This window comes from Poecilia formosa, unplaced genomic scaffold (genome assembly GCF_000485575.1).
Source record: "Poecilia formosa unplaced genomic scaffold, Poecilia_formosa-5.1.2 Scaffold142, whole genome shotgun sequence".
Lineage (NCBI taxonomy): Eukaryota > Metazoa > Chordata > Actinopteri > Cyprinodontiformes > Poeciliidae > Poecilia > Poecilia formosa.
In genome coordinates this window covers 1,489,670-1,507,174 of record NW_006800081.1, presented here as the reverse complement: position 1 = coordinate 1,507,174, position 17,505 = coordinate 1,489,670, and the positions used below count along the sequence as shown (strand labels likewise).

General features: G+C 36.4%; 2 protein-coding genes across 3 annotated transcripts in view; one reads left to right on the top strand and one right to left on the bottom strand.

The window, feature by feature from the left end:
- LOC103145469 (Na(+)/H(+) exchange regulatory cofactor NHE-RF2) overlaps positions 1–440 on the bottom strand; it is a 31,757-nt gene extending 31,317 nt beyond the window's left edge. For both annotated transcript variants that reach the window (XM_007562919.2, XM_016676883.1), the window contains exon 1: positions 274–440. In XM_007562919.2, the coding sequence (XP_007562981.2) occupies positions 274–345 (72 nt within the window). In that variant the 5' untranslated portion in view covers positions 346–440. The remainder of the gene's footprint in view (positions 1–273) is intronic.
- Positions 441–3,197: 2,757 nt separating this feature from the next.
- The window catches only part of LOC103145508 (hydrocephalus-inducing protein), a 64,185-nt gene continuing 49,877 nt past the window's right edge, over positions 3,198–17,505 (top strand). Inside the window, exons 1-10 of the mRNA XM_016676788.1 lie at positions 3,198–3,359; positions 5,136–5,221; positions 6,176–6,298; positions 8,625–8,744; positions 9,037–9,171; positions 9,794–9,993; positions 10,209–10,333; positions 15,479–15,680; positions 15,843–16,035; positions 16,805–16,904. Coding sequence (XP_016532274.1) covers positions 5,162–5,221; positions 6,176–6,298; positions 8,625–8,744; positions 9,037–9,171; positions 9,794–9,993; positions 10,209–10,333; positions 15,479–15,680; positions 15,843–16,035; positions 16,805–16,904 — 1,258 coding nt within the window. The 5' untranslated portion in view covers positions 3,198–3,359; positions 5,136–5,161. The remainder of the gene's footprint in view (positions 3,360–5,135; positions 5,222–6,175; positions 6,299–8,624; positions 8,745–9,036; positions 9,172–9,793; positions 9,994–10,208; positions 10,334–15,478; positions 15,681–15,842; positions 16,036–16,804; positions 16,905–17,505) is intronic.

The following is a 17,505-nucleotide window of genomic DNA, read 5'->3' as shown; positions in this document are numbered from 1 at the left end:
AAAAAAAAAAAAAAAAAAAAAAAACCCAAAAGAGGGGGGGTTTAGGAGAGCAGGGTTAAACTTCCAGTGCGCAAAACCATGTCTGCTCCCTGCAGAGCAACACGAAAACTCCCACAAAAAGGCATCCAAATGAAGTCAAAAACAGCAAAAGAATTAAAAGACAAAAAGTTAACAGGCAGCGCAGTTAAAACATCCTGGGTGGTTTGCATCCAGTCTGCCAGATCGTGTTTCTTCTGCTCAGGCTGCAGCGCACTCGAAAACTCATCCGCGCACCAGACTTCGGGTCCTCCGACAGAGCATCATTGCTGCCTCTGCAGACATAGTAAAAGCGACAGAGGTCACCATGGGCTCGGCCGCCTCTCAGCATTTATCCATCAGGGCAGCCTGGAGAACACACGCTCATCTGCAGGAGCGCCAAGCGCTTGTCCACAATAGCACCACCTTCCTCCAAAACAGAGGTTGCGAAAGAAAGTTCAGGAGAGAGTGAGTTTAAAATGACGCAGTGTTGCCCCCTGGTGGAAGGAAGTGTTCCCTCCCCTCTCCCAAGAACGCTCTACTAAACAAACAAATAAATAACTTAATTTAAGCAAAGGCAACACCGCGACAGGCACTGTGTTTTTTTCTGCTTTCAGGCACACTTTATTTTCGGCACTGGTGTTCTAAACAAGTGTGACTTGGTTGTGGGGCTGAAAATATGACAAAGCCTCCTGGTTTTTATGAAAAGTGTTGAATCCTCAGATGAACCATCACCAGGGCAGCCAAAGGGATTAGTGGATTAAAAAAATGAATGATCACACAGGTTAATAATTTTGAATACAAACCTCACAAATCATTTTGAACTTTTTCACAATTTGTCATTGCTGTGTATGTTTTTGTGTCCTGACTAAAGAAAACCCCTCAGCAAGATGCTGCGCCCACCATGTGTCACTGTGAGAATGGTGTATTAAGGATGATGCCGACCTAAACAGGCCTAAAGGTTTTACTTTGGTTTCATCTAAAGTTTCATGAAACCGATTGAATACATGCTCACCCAACATAAATCTGAAAGTGATCAGGAGTTAAAACCAAACAAAAAAAAACCCAAACAAACAAAAAACATTCCTGTCCTCTCGTGAAAGTACCACCAATCAGTTGATTCTTGCCAGTAAATAAATCAAACTGCCCTGATTCGGGCATAATACATCCTTTCAAGATGTCGTTCAGTGCTAAATAACAGTCATTCTAAATACACAGCCAAAACAAATGGTATAGACAAAACAGAGGCATTATAACGAGCAATACCTCTCCTTGAAAACAGACCATAAAAACAAAAGGGATTAATGTTGTTTGACAGTCTTCTGATTATCTTATATTAGAAGAAAAAAAGATGCAGTTTACAAATTCATGATAACAAAAAATGCAGTGAAAGTCAAGAAATTCCACGTCAGTATGAAGCCCCATCGGTAAAACGTCAAGAGTGCCTTGTGGTCCACCAGTGCACATCTTGGATCAGCAGCAAGACAGAAATCACTGGCAATTCGTTGCAGGTTTTGAGGTGAAAGGCTCAACATCGGCACTCCCCAGAGCCTCCATCTGGATGAGCTGTGAAAAAATCTTGAGAGAAAAGACTTGCACACAATTGTAGCTGTTATTTATGCTTCAATGGCAGCCATTACCTAGAAGGAACAATTCATAATGTTCTGACTGTTTGAGTATTCAGTGAATTCCTAGTTCAGAGAACAATTGCTACGTCAAATCTGGACACAACACAGATGTACATACATAGTGTATGTTAATCTCGTCCAGTGAACTGTCTGGGAATGTGGCCAATGGGCAAAATAATAGGAAATTTAACTTTTAAAAGAATTGCATCAGTTTAACAGTTTTAATGGCACTCTGAATGGACCAGATGTCAATAAAGGGAAGAGAGATAAAATTAAAAACGTGGGAAGTGGTTTGATATTTGGAGCACGTAATGTGTTATTTCAACACATTCTCACTCCCGACTCGTCATATATTGACGCTTGGGCAGGTTCCCTCAGCGTCACATGTTGACTTCACATCTTGATGTATTAAGTTTTAGGCTAAGTACTTTTTTTTTGTTATGGTCATGATAAAAATTTTCATTAACACTCAAAATAAGAATATTAATGTTATAATCACCACTGTTAAGAATAAGTCTCACAGCAATGTCCAACCTCATTTCCGCCGCAGTAGAAACAGGAAAATCCACAACCACTTTTGCTAGGAGTTTTTCTGCAAACTGAAATATACAGCTTCATTTACTGATTCAAATTTTAGGTAACAAATAAATTAATTCACTGTACATCTCCATTTTATGTAGGGGGAACATATTACTTCAGGTGGCTGAAAGAGCTACAATATTTTGTTCCCCTATCCTAACTTTGGGAAATAAAGAGGAAATGTTTTCAAACTTGCAGGATTTCTTGTTGATGATGAGGGGAATCAACACAGTAAAAGACTTACAGGTAAATTAATTTGTTTCCATTTTATGTAGGGGGAACAGATTTTATCAGGCGGTTAAAATATTTTATTCCCCCATCCTAACTTTGGCAAAAAAAGAGAAAATGTTACGAAAATCACAGGATTTCTTGTTGATGATGAGGGGAATTAACACAGTAAAAGACTTTGCAGGTAAATTGATTTGTTTCCATTTTAAAGAGGGGGAACACATTATTTCAGGCCGCTGAAATATCAATTTTCTCCTCTTCTCCCCCCATAACTTTGGGAAATAAAAATCAACTGTTTCCAAATTCTAAAAAATTATTATGTGTGATAGCATACTAGACATTTCCTTAATCCAGTAATCTGTCATATTTTACATTAGAACGTGATTGACCAAAAAGTCTACACTCTGATCTTTTCAGGAAGTCTTTATTTTTGTGCCCTGCTATCGGCCAGCTTCCCTCCTCCTTTATCAGAAATGAAAAATTATAAATGCACACTACGTGTTGGAAACCTGTTTGTTTACTGACTTTTATTTGTCAGGCTTACGAGACAAAAGCTGAAAAAAAAAAAAAAGATCGATTCTCTTCGCGTTTAAAATGACACAAAACAGCGTAAAAAAGACCTCCACACAGGACCTCGTTTATTTATTTTTATTTTGATAGCTGCCGATTAAACTGAAAGTTACAACATTGACATGATTATATGAGTAGGTTTTACAGAGAAGTCGATCAGAAGCGCCGTGAAAATGGTCAGATCCGCCCACCGGATCCACTTCTCTGGCTGCAATACGCGCTCCCGACACAGGGGGAACAGATTTTCACAGGGGAACAGAATTTCTCACAAGAACTCATCCCACAAAAACCCAAGAAGAAGAATAAGCTGACGTCATCATTTTCGACATTTACATTCCGGTGAGTAGAAACCTTCATCTGGCAAAATGTTGTTATACTCTAAAACCAAAAATAACTCCAACGTGTTAGGTTATACAGTTACTGATGGTAGTTTCAGGACTTAAAACTACCATCAGTAATCGTAGCAAACAGCATAAATTAGCAGAAGCGGAAATCAGTACAAAACCAGAAATAGTTGAAACAGTAGAACAGTGAAACTGTTTAATCAGTTGCTACGTTTCGGTTGCCTAGCAACCGAAACGTAGCAGAGCAGTGAAATATAGCAAAACATTAAACAGAAAGGATCAGAAGAGGCAGAACAGTTTGATATAGGAATTGCTAAAACTTGCAGAAGACCTTAAAAGATAGGAAAACCAGTAGGCATACAGAAAAGTTGACAAGCAGGATGCATAGAAACAGATAAAAACAGAGCACAAGAGAAAAATACATTGAAAGAATAAGAGAAATTGTGACATGTGCTGTACTCCAGAGGAGTTTGACAGAAAACAGTAAGACCTGTAGCAATAATAGTAATAATTCCATAAAGTAGACACACGTGGCTACATTTTAATGCATACATTATTTCTCTACAGTGAAATATGTATGAACAGCATCATTTTGTGAAAAAGCAGAAAAAGTTCAAAAACGGCAGTTATTAGAGTGTACACTCTAGCAACTGTTGAGAATGGTGCTATTCAGAAGAATAGCACCATTCTCCTGAAGAAGCTGAACGTTTTGATATATGAATTAGTGACAGATAGCAAAAGTAGTTAAACGACTAAAAACGTACGGAAGACTGGATAATAAATAATAGAATAGTGAGAATTCTCACTACTAGTGTTTCTGTTTTAATAATAATAAAGAACTAGTCAGTGAGAATGTCTTACTGTTTTCTGTCAAACTCCTCTGGAGTACAGTCATGTCACACTTTCTCCTATTCTTTCAATGTATTTTTCTCTTGTGCTCTGTTTTTATCTGTTCCTATGCATTCTGCTTGTGTACTTTTCTGTATGCCTTCTACTTCTACTGGTTTTAATATTGTTTAAGGTCTTCTGCAATCTTTAATCAATTTTAGCAATTCATATATCAAACTGTTCAGCCTCTTCTGCTCCTTTATGGTTTTTGTGTTGCTATGTTTCACCTCTTCAAATATTTCTAGCTTTGTAATAATTTCTGCTTCTGCTATTTTATGCATCTTCCTATGTTGCTATGTTTCACTGTTCATCTGTTTCAACTATTTCAATTTCTTCTGCTTTCTTCTACTTCTTAAGCTTTTCTCTACTTTTTCTTGCAGAATGACTATAGTCTGCTGCAGTCATTCTGCAAATATGCATTCTCACGGCTGTTTCGCTAGGAACAGCTATTTTTTGTAGTTCAATATTACGTTCTTAGCACAACAAAGACGTTTTCTCTTTTGTTTAATTCTAAAACATTTACAGCACCTGTGACTCAGCCTATAGTTTGAAGCTATAATTTTATGAAGAAATGTTGCTTTCAGCCAAAATTAAAAACAATCATTTGTATTAATCAGGAGGTGATATGAGATATTACACCCCTGTACTGCTTATTGTGTAGCTGATACAGGAAAAATAAGTGCTCGTGTGTCTGGTTATTCGTAGTTTGAAAATTGTACTATCTACACAAGGAGAGCGGTGTGGGAGAGTGGCTAATTATTTTCTGCGCTGCATTAACCTCTCCAGAGAGTCTCTGCTGCGGATTAGCTGGAATTCATCTTGCTATGTGTTACAAATTGTTTTGCAAGAATTAAGTAACATACACCATGTTTTTTTTTTTCAGGTGATTGTACTACAGAGGTCATTCAGATGAAAACAGTTAGGCTTCTTAAACTGAAAGTCCTTCCAAAGGACGAGAAGCCAAGGCGGGTGAGCAGATCCTGCTGTTTCTGTGTGCTTTATTTATCAATAGCATCATCAAAAGTAAAAAAAAACAGAAAAAAAAAGAAAAAAAAAACTGGAAACATTTGAGATGGGTTTCCCTGATGAGCTCTCATGCTCACTGTAATCAGTGAACTGCATTTTGGATATTGTCTAATGCTTTTAAAGAACCTTCTTCAAATGACCAATTGCACTAATAATTAGTTTGGCTCCTTATAGGAAACAAAAATCAATCCTTGACTGCAGTGGCAATTTTATGCCAGTGCTTTATCCTGCTTCTTTTATGAATGCTCTCAGATTGACGTGAGATCCATATTCAACTAAACATGTGTCTCTCTGTATTCAGATTTTCAGGTAGTTAAATGGCTAAAGCTGTTTCAGCATCTGACTCTGGATGTGGTTGGCTGGAACAATTTATGTCCTATTTTACCTTTGCCCTCACGTCACAACTTAATAATAGCCTTTTGAGATGTTGAGCCTCTAATGAATGCTAAAGAAAACAGTTTATTAAGAACAAGTTGGTAAATGAACAGCCCCCCCTCTGCTAAGTTTGTGGAATAAATAAAATTTCCACTCAATCATATTATTTAACTCCTTTCCTTCCTTCTCTAAAGCAGCTTAATTGCTTCTGAGCAGTGTTTTATGAATCCAAACCTGTCAGCTGTTAAATATTGCATTTATCATAAGACTTCCTGCTACATTATTAATCCAGCTGAAATTCCTTTTTGACCTACCCCTGATATGGGCTAAGTGCAGTTAGATGTTTCTTTGTCTCTGGTACACTGATAAGGAGGCGCCATCAGATTGTGTAGCTTAGATTTTAACCACAAAATATGGTTGATTGCTCTCACCGAACTAAGCTTTTTCATTACTGGTGTTTGATCTGACAATAAAGATACAGCCAGTGCAGACTGGATAATAGACCCTGTTGTGTGATTGCAGATGACTCCATCAGTTTTTAAGCAAGAAATGATGCAGTCCTCAGAGGAGCGCCTGAATAACATCACAGAGATCCATCTGCCCCTCAAGCTCGAGACTCCAGAAGGCAACACCACTCATAGCATGGTAGATGTCAGCAAATGTTGTCATTCCTCCAGACCTTTTTAGTAATAATATATGAGATAAATCAGTTGTAATGGTTTGAGATGACACATGAACCGTTGGTCCCGAGATTGGATTTATAAACAGCTTACATTTTGTGCTATTAAAACATTATAAATGACAATCCTAACAATGAATAAAAACATATAATAAAAACATATTGTATGAAAGGTTTCTCATTATTCTTTTAGTAAATAGAGTCCATCAGTGTGCAATGTAGTCTTTGTACAATTACAGCTGTTCCTTGAAAACCTCTGAAGTTTGTCAGATGAGATGCAACCTAACTGACTTGTGAGCGAGGAAAGCATTAAAAGAAGAAGCAGCCAAGAGGCTGCAGAGTTTTAGAACTAGTATGGGATAATCTGTTGACGGGATAGCTGTGAGTCTTACAGACAATAAATCTACTGTTGGTGGAAGAGTGGCAAGAAGAAAGCCATGAAAATCCAATTTCTAAGTTACCCACAAGCCATGTTGATAACACATCACACAAGTGGACAAAGTGATCTGGTCTTATGAAGCAAAATATGGTTTTGGCTTAATTGGAAAATTAAATATCTGACAAACGAGTAACAATGCACATTGGCCTGAATACACCACACCCACAGTGAGGAGCAGTTCTCTGGACTACACTTCACTGTGGGTTTGGTGTGAAGATACTTTTATCTTCGCAGAAACTGGGAAATTATAGAGTCAGCAAAAGACTTAAGATCGGGCCTGCGGTTTACCTTCCAGCCGGAAAACGACTTTAAACATACAGCCAGAACAACAGTAAAATTGTTTAGATCAATTCATATTCATGTGTTAGAATAGTCCAATCCAAGCTCTCAACCACATGGAATTAATCTTTTGCAGGACATGAAAATTGATGTTTGCAGAATGCTCTCTATCCAGTCAAAAAAAGAGAAACAAATTCTCAGCTACAAAAAATAAACTGCAAGAAATAAGTCTCTATAGTAGTATGCAAAGCTGGTAGAGACAGACAAATGCTGACTCAAGAAGATTGAATACAACTACACGGCAGACTTTTTATCTACTTGTGAGAAATGTGACAATGTGTCTTTTTTCCAGGAAGAAAATTACTGGAAGACATAACTTTTAAACTTCTGTTCAAAAGTATGCCCTACTTTGTGTCGGTCTATCATATAAAATACCAATAATATGATGCACTTTATGCACCAAATTAGCTTCCATCAGTCAGCAGCTGCTATTTGACTAGCGTACTTTGCTGTCAAAAGTTCATTCAAGGTATTTAAAATTAATAAATACCTCCTCAGCAAATTAAAAAATTAGCATCTCACCTTGTATGCTTTTCTGTTGACTTATTAAATATGCAAATCTGAAAGTGACAAATATCCAATATGGGCCACTTATCCTGCAGGGATAAATGAAAGTCTTGCTGAGTATCCACCAAATAGGTCAGAACAGAAGTAATTTAGATTAACTGCAATAAGCTATGTTGTTCTATATATAGCTTGTAAGATTTAGAGACGTTTAAAAACAGGCAATGCTATTTTTAGATTTTTTCCGCTTAATGTCTGAATCCTGGGAACTGCTTTTCTGCTACCTTTACCTCTTAAAACACAGGTAAAACCATTTCAGATCCTCTTTCTACTGTCTGCATACATGTCATTCAGTCTTGAGAACTCTGGAATACTAAAAGTTTCTTGTAGTATTTTCCAGGTGCAGATAAGCAAGGAACAGATAAATTACACAATGATAAAACACATTTGTTTTGCCAGACTCTATCCAGCATTCTGTATTGTAAAACTTGATTAACTGTGAAGTATAATAATATTTTTTTGTTATCCACCTCATGCCTTAAGGCAAGCTTCATTACCTAAATCAAACAAAATAGGTGTCGGTCAGTTGCTGTTTTCTTCGTTCTTGATAATGCTGTTTGTTCACTAATGTTTTCTAATAAACCTTTTAGGCCTTAACTGAACAGCTGTATTTACACTGAGATTAAATAAAAGACCTGTGGACTCTAAATATTAATTACTTTGTTGCATAGTACTTAAATAGGGGTATCAATCTACAAACTACTAAATGCATACCACCTTTCGGTTTCCAAGTTTTTAAAGAAAATGTGGAAACCATTATTTTCCTTTTTCTTCACAAATGAGTGCCATCATATGTTGACCTGTCACATAAAATCCTAAAACAGAGGCTTAAAGCTTGTGGGTGTACTGTTTCAAAATGTGGAATGGTTTAAAGGCGCATGAATTATTTTGCAAGACGCTGCTTCAGAAGGAGTTCTTTAGAAATATGCATGCATGTGTTTTTTTTTCAGCTGTCCCCAGTAAAACCGGACCATCCGATTTTCCAGCCTTACCCATCAGAGCTGGTCTTCCAGAACTTTATTCCCTTACAAACCTACAGTTTGCCTCTGCTGCTTCTCAACAATGACCAGGTTTGATCAAATGAAAATTTGAATCTTTCAAATACATCTGATTAAAAGCAATATATGACTTCATGAGTCTTTCAGTCATAACATATTTGGGGATAAATGGACAAAACTTGGCTTGTCCAAGCAAAAATAAACATGTTGTGTCTTATTATAGCAGCGTTGTGTGCAAGTAATGGCAAATAATTGCAAAAGGTCATGGTGGATTGAAACAGACATGTACAAGCAGGAGTCAGTTTTAGTACTCTGTGAATTCTACTTTGTTTCAGCTGTTTCAGCAATTGTTGTTTTGTTTAAGGTTGCACACCCTGTGAAGTTGGACCAGGATATTTCAGAACAGTTTTACGTGGCTGGTCCAGAGACTGGGAGAAGCAAAATAGCACCAGGAATGAGTGCCAGTTTTATGGTATTCTTCACTCCACAGGAGAGCAAGGTGCTGTTCCTAATAATATTCATTACAAAATGTATGAAGCAGAAAGTTTTAGGTAGATAAAATATTGTGCTTTTGGGAGGATGTATTTGAATTTAGAAAACATTTTCTTAGAGAGTTACAGGGTAGCTGTTTGAGGAGACTTGCTGTCAAGTGTAGAAATCTAATTTCACTGTCATAGTTATTATTTTCTTTAACAGTTATCAGAATGATCTTTTTATGTGATGATGATGTCCTGGCTTTGAGTTTAGTGGTAAGACTTATGAATCACATCTCTTTATCTGTAGTACTTGTGACTTCCTTGTAAGCTCAATTTTATCTTTATAGCAAAGGCTGTTTCACGATTGACTGAGGAGTACACTGTTATTAATACCATATGTATGTTATTAAAAACTGTAATTCAATCCAGTTGGATTGTTGAGATTTGGTGTCCAGATATGTCTAGTTTTATCTATATATTAAAATAAATTTTTAAGTGGGTTATAACTGATGTAAGAGTTTTGTTTTATTTGAGTAAAATGTATATATAAACTAGTTGGGTCTATATATTTTGCGAGGAAAAAAATCTCAGTTATTCATTGGTTTGTCTTTTTAACTTTTGTGTCTGTTCCTTCTCTCAATTTAGGATTACAGCCACAGACTGATTTGTGTTTCTCCAAGAGAATGTTTTGAGATTCCAATTCGTGCCATTGGCCCCCGCGCCATACTTGACTTTAAAGATGAGATTCATTTACCTACTTGTCTAGTGAAAGCATCCACAGAGAAAACTCACTTTGTTTGCAACATAGGCAACTGTAAGGCCAATTTCAAGTTGCACACAAAAAGGTTAGAACTAGTACATATCATGAGTTCAAATGAGATATTTCTCAGACATTTTATATTCAAAACAGATGTGAATAAAACTGTTCAAAATGAATAAAAAAAAAAGTAATTCTGTTTAGAAAATATCCAGGAGCTATAGTGACTGGAAACATTGTATAAGATTTCAATAATCACAGATCTATGTCTCAGTTGTTCATGGCTGATTTTGTTGTGAACAGTCCTTTCTCAGTGACGCCCTCTACTGATATTCTCGATGTTGGGGAAGGCATCCAGGTGACTGTGATTTTCCAGCCCATGAAAGTTGGACAGTTCCAGGAAGACCTCATCCTGCAGTACGACACTGGTGAGACTCATTTAAGCTTATCGTCAAAATGTCCATTGTGTCCAAATACTTTCCTTTCACTATCCTTTTGAAGTTAACATTGGTAATTTTGAAAATATTCCAAATTACAATTCAGTGGGAATTATAGAAACTAAAGGGCATTAACTAGAAACAAACAACTATATGCAAGCACAAATATAACAGTTTTTTATAGACAGAAATCTAAGTGAAGCTAAACTTTAATACCTTATATCAAAAATACTTATATTTATATTATTTTGTCTACAAAACCTACTTTACTGTATGCAGACCACAGGCTCAATTAAGTGGGCTCGCTTCTGAGCTCTAAAAGTCAACTGCACATTTTATGATATTACTGCATGTGGGGGTATGACCTCTTCTGCACCTTCCTCATCAAGTTCACTTGCATGAAATCTTATTGTTTAGTCAAGATTATGCTAAAATATATTTTCTTCATATTTAAAATCCCTGTTAAGGGCTAGTCTTTTAATATTTTATATTTCCATGTTTCTTTCTTCCTATTTGTATAAAGTCCAATAAATACTGGTTAATTCCGGTGAAATTCTTCCAATGTTGAATTTTGCAACACGAACAAAAACAAACTTTAATTTTGAGGACATGATAGTGATTTCATTGTTACTGTCCTTATTGGTGTTATTTCATCTAAAACAAAATCCTTACACACTGTAAGAGGTGACCTAAATGAGAGGCTGCACACTTTCAGAGATTTGTATACATTTATTTGACAGACTGTGAAACTTATATCCATATTCTTGTTAAACCTGCTGTCATTTAACATGAATATTAACTCAGAGAGGACTCTCCTATAATTTCGTAACATTAAATATGGCCGATAAATATAATCTATTTTAATATTAACAGTTCCAAATTATATGTATGAGTGGTCTGAAGACACAAATTGAGACTAGAAATATAGTTTGGAGCTTGCATAAAATAGAACTGGAAAGGAGAAAATATATTTGCTGTAGTCATGGAGATAAACACCTTAATAAGATTCTGAGACTAGCAATGACCCGAAAGCAAAACAGAGTTACTGAGTTACAACACACAAACAGCCAAACACAGATTCACAATAAGAGAAGTGGCAATAATGTCTGTACTGCATGTCAGATTTGTTAGATGGGCTTTTGGTTGTATTTCCTGTTTTTATGTCACACTATCTTCACAGCCTTGCAAATACATTCCCTAAGGTTATTAACTCACCGTGCATATGTTCAGCTAATAGCCATGAGTACAAAATTTATTGTTTTGTCTGCATTACTGGCATAATTAGTGGTTACTGTTCTATCATCATGGCTCTTTTAAAACACCTCCTGATGGACCATGTGGAAATCTGAAGTCATCATAGAAAGCATCAGAGCTGCTAAAACACCAAAATCACAAAAGGATAGTTTCTGTATCAATATGTTATGTTTGTACTCCACCAGTACAGATTGTACTTTGCAATAAAATCAACAAATTTATTATGAGATAAAAGCATTGATTGAATTTTTAATCAATGCTTCAATCAACAATCATGACATGCAAGTCAAGTTTATTTGCCTAGCTGTCTTTCAGCAACAGAACCCAGAGTCTGAACTCCATAAGAAGAAGTCCTGTTTTTGGAAAAGGGTCATGGCTGGACTGTAGAAATGAAGGAAATATAAATGGAAGTCATTTCAAAGACCTTGTGACATAGAAAGATGTAAACATGTGTATGTTTGTGTGAAGTATTTTGTCTAGTGTGTGTGTTGCCCTGTCGGAAAGTGACAACCTGCCTGCTCTCACCTGGTTGAGCAGGTGAGTGGATGGATGGATGGATGGATGGATGGATGGATGGATGGATGGATGGATATTGAATGAAAAACCTTTGACCTCTCTGCCATGCAGTGTACAAGCTTGGTTTAAGAGTTTTGTACAAATTTTTGTCTGCAGTCAGATTTTTTTTTTACTAATGAACAGCAACCATTCATCTGCTAGCTAAATGCTGGGGTCTAAAAATAGTGACTTCAAAACATAAACACATTAGGGACTGGGATAAATAAGCTCTAGTTCATGTGTGACCAGGCTGGTCACATAAGTCTCTTTGAAAGCTATTTTCAGACTTTCTGAATCCTGTGATATTTTACACATGCCAAAAAGAAAAAAAAATAGTTTAATCGTGTTAGCTATGCATCATCAAGGTAGACATATTTCTCCTTTTAATAACCGTGTGTGTGTGAAATACTGCTGATCTTTTTTCTATTTTATTTTATGGGGAATAGATTCTTTGTCTAGCTTTTATCTTTGCATATTTGAAGTTTGATAACATTTCCTTACCGTAGAGTATGAATAGAAATAATAATATCATTTCAAATTTGAAGTTGTTGAAGCTGAAAACATGAAAATTGAAAATTGAAGCATGGTCAGTACAAAATGTACAAAGTGGTGAAATGACCAACACCTGAACAAATCTGAAAAATAGATTGCACAGTTCATCTGTGTGTTTTAGTGTGTCGCTTTGCATGCACGCCCAGACCCGCGGCATCATATCTGCTGCTTTCTGTTCAAAGCCAGTGCAGGTTTAAAAATGTTACAGCTTGCTTTGCTGTCTGTGCGATGTTTTAAAATCTTTGTTGTGTCTTGAAAACATCAGACTTTGTTGCTGCCACCAATTTTAAGCACAAGATGGACAGCGCTTAGGGATTGCTGAAGCATTTACTTTGACAGGTCTGCAGCACTGATGGGACTCTGATGGTTGTTTGCAAGCACACCAAACAATTTAAGAAAAGGCAGCGTACACAAACAAAACATACAAGCGTTCAGACTCAAGCATGTGTGGATAGTTGTACTCCCCCACAAACCTCCTGCGGCATCTGCAGTAATCAATGTATTGAGGGAGCTGATGAGCCCTGCTGCTGGGTTCTCAAAGAAATTATGAGAAAAGAAAGCCAGCAGGAGGAGAATCGGGTAAGAGACGTCCGTGATGGAAGCTGAGCAATAAGCTGTAGCTCTCCCTGCCTGTCAGATCCTGTCATAACATCACAGTCCTAAGAGATAATTGCTTTTCTCTCTGTATCCCACAATTCTTGTTTCTCTTCCTCTCATTTCCTTCCATCATTCATGGTCCACCTCATATGTTTTGTTTTTTTTTCTTTTGCTTCTAGTCAATTGATGATATCTCAACAATTTACAGACATTCCTGTAGAAATAAATCAGCCTTTCTGTGGCTCTGTGCCATACTTTATATATATTCTCTTGCACATGATAGAACTGTCTGTGGTAATTAGAAGCAAACTTGAGCACTCTTTAAATCTCACTATGCATTTACTTTTAATTACAAGCAGATTTTACTAATCTACATTTATCTATATCAAATATTCTTTATCTAGCAAAAACTATTCACTGTTTGCTTTCTAAGTATTTTTATTTCATTTCAGAGCATCTCCACAAGTCAGTAATAGAAACTTTTTTCAGATTCTAGTCACCTATCACTCCTTATAAAACCCAGCAAGAGATGGATTCGATTCTTTTATTTATCTTTATTGAGAAAATCTTTAAACCTTAATAGATTTTCTAATTCAAACTTTTACCCTTTTTGAAGGATTTTGAATCTTATTGATTGATCACTGGCTTTTACTATTTATGTTTTCCGAAACAGCCAGCTGTCTCAGATATCAGAACCATTTTTCTTTCTTTAGGTCCACTTGTTTTAATTTGTGGTTTTAGTTATTGACATTCAATAAAATCTCTGTTCCCTTTTAAGAAGCAACATGTTAAATGATTCATTTAAATGAAAATGTGGAGAAGAGCTCATTTAGATAGATGAATGCCATGAAAAAGGCAACAAAAGAAGCTGCTTAGACCTACAACTGGGATTAAAAAAAGTATTTCTTGCTTTGGTCTTATGATTGTTTGCTGGCTTAAGATAACTACAAGGAAAATAAAACGTAACTCCCTCGATTAATGAAGATCATTAATGAAAGAATATGGTGACTGCCTGCTGAACACTTTCTTTTATGTTCATTGAGGTGGGACAGAAAGACATAGCTGTGTCTGATGTTGAATTTGAAAGGCCACGCTAAAATAGAATTAAATTTTTCAATATGTGTTGAAATGACAATTATGTTTGATTTATGATTATTCTCCTTATACTGTTCATAATATCCATGTGAATCTACAGTCATTCAATAAATTAGAATATGCGTTCAGATTAAAAGTACATTTTGAAAGTAATGTTTAATCGGGAATTAATCATGCTTTAGAATATGCCCACATTTTTGTCTTAAAATGTTTTGTTATACGCCTCATGTAATATTCTGACGTTAAATGTATTTTAAACTGGATTGTCTTGGGCCTTGCAAATCCCATTCTTTCTCTACTGAACTGAGCAGACACTTATCTAGCAACCTTAGATGTGCTTCTGAAGTTACTCACATCAAAGAGGTTTTATCTGTTAAAAAAAACTAGATAGTGTGAGAAAAATCACCATCGCTGAGCTGCTTGTAAAAATGTTAAACATTGTTGATCTTATTACAAACCACAGAAGCAAAAGGCCACAGCCAAATGTGTTCAGTCAGAATTTTGCTTTTGTCATTACCAGAATAACAGTGTAACTCTGCATGTATCCATATGTACCTGCAATAGAATATTTTAATTATAGTGGAAATTTTACAAGAGACGTTCACCAAACAAGGACTAAAAGAAAATCATTTCGCCTTCATGCGTAAATTGCATTGTCTCTGATTTGAATGTAAACAAAGAGTTACTAAATTTACATGGCTCCTTGTTCTTGGTGGCTTTATACAAAACCTGATTTTGCATCTTTTTTTTCCTGGTTGTTGCTTTAATCAAGGACAAACTCAATGACTAGTTCTGCTTCAGTTTTAATTATTTTTTTTTTTTTACAATTGTCTCACATTGTCTTCAAGCATCTTCTTATACAGCTGAAACAGACAGTTTTATTTATGTATGACTTAAAATTGTGGCCTTTGTTGAGCTTGCTATTATTTATTCAGAATATTTCCTTTAATTAAATTTGTTTTGTAAAGTAAAAATGGTAAAAATCACTCCACCTCACCCTCTCTTATCAAGCTAATGAAACAATTAAAGCACTGGTTTTACGACTTTTAACAGGATTGCTTGTTTTCTACATCTTTCTCTCAGGTGAAGATGTCCACATCAGTTTGTTTGGGACTTCGGAGGAACTGAACATCTGTCTTCAACCTGAGCCTGTAAATCTGAAGAAGACTTATATCTCCCTGACCAGTTCTCAGACAGTTTCACTCACCAACTGCAGTGACATTCCTCTTAAGTACCATTGGACAGTGTTGCCAAGTCAGGCAGAAGATGACCTGTCCTTTTTCAGGTTTGGATTAGAAAAAGCTTAAAATGCACACAGTCAAGCTTTCTTACTGCATTCGCTTTCTGTCCGTCAGCAGCTTTTTGCTCTTCTCATGAGCCAGTTTTTCCACTTTGGCCCACCTTACTTACACTTTGTATTCCTTTTCCCCTTCTGTCCACTCTCCAGGGAGAACTCTGTGCTTCAGCAGTTGGAGGAGAAAAGGGAGGGAAATATGTGTCGACCTAGTCGGTGCGAGTCTGACCCCAAAGCGATCCATCACCCCCTGCTGCTGTCCCAAAGCCTGCAGGAGAGCAATAGCCAAGCTGCAGAGGACTGCCCTCCTACACTTTCACTCAGCGGCATAACATTGGAGCCGGTGGTGTGTTTGGATTTTCACTTCTTCACTGTACTATCCTTTCATTCTTTTTTTTATTAAACCACTAATTGTTTTCACCTTACACCTTACAATATTGTTACCATAAGCTTTACAGTTGACACAGTGGAGTTAGAATAGTACCATTCTCCATACAGCTGCCAAACCAATTTGTCATGACATTCACCAGTGTCCAGCTCTGTTGAATGTCATGTTTAGCATTATTGCACATGGGGATGTTAGACCTGGATAAATCAGCTCAGTCATGGAAACCCATTCCCATGAAGCTCTTCACACTGTCCCTGAGCTAATCTGAAGGCCCTGTGAAGTTTGTAGTTATTGTTTGGCCAACCCTGTATATTTTGTGCATGAGCATCAGGCAACGTCAGATTGTGATTTTATTTGACCTACAGCTTCATAGCATAGTTGCTGTGCATGTGTGTGTGTGTGGTGGGGGTGGATGGGGTGGGAGCAGGGTCATGGAGTGTGTGTGTTTATGTATTTCAAGCATGTCTGAGAAACAGTGGACAGAATGCCAGGGAAAGATTGGTGAAGAAAGAGTGAACTATGTAATTTAGTCAATACACAAATTTTGATAAGATATTTGGGGATAGTAGTAGGGAACACAAACACTTCTTTTAAACTCCTAACATACACACACGCGTGCAAACACAGTTCTTGGTGTGTCAAGTTCGCGACCAGTATTAGGTATCGCTATTTTCTGTTTTACATCTGCATCATGATTTCACTAAATTAATGATCATTTTTGCTTCAGAGGGGAGAGCTCTGGCCTAACACTACAGCAAACTTTCTCATCGTCTTCAAGCCAGAGGAGGCAAAAGTTTACCAACACACCGTTTATTGTAATGTCACAGGTTAGTAGATACGGCTTAAGCTTTTTGCTAGTTTTGGAATAGAATAATGAAAATGCACTATACCTACTTGCATGTAGTGTTTTAAATGTTCATATTTCTGTATTTTTTTATGCTAGCAGTATTTATGTATATTAGTAGAATGTATGTCAAAGGATTTAGGTAACAAACACGTGGCAGAAGTTTTGATCAGAAATTATTCTGAAATTTGTCTAGAAAGTTGAATGTAGGGATGACGTCACATCTCACTTACCATGATATCTGAAGACAGAAAACAGTGAGATTTGCTAGTTTGTTTTTGTTTAAGCAATATGACATGTAGAAATAGTTGCCATAAATTCAAATTGAATATTTAGAAATATGGTGAAAGGATCAAGAACTCTGGAAATTAAATTTTTTGTAAAACGTATTTTGAGTACTTGGTCATAAATGTTGATAGAATCTCTTAAAACGTTAATTCTACTCTGTACATTTAAATATATGGAATTTGTAAATACAATTTCTTTCATGATGAAAGCCATCATAAACATCTTTTGGTTTTGGTAGTTCTTCACCACCTTGAAGCTGGCTGTTTTTACAAGTGAGGCTCAGCGCACATCCCTCT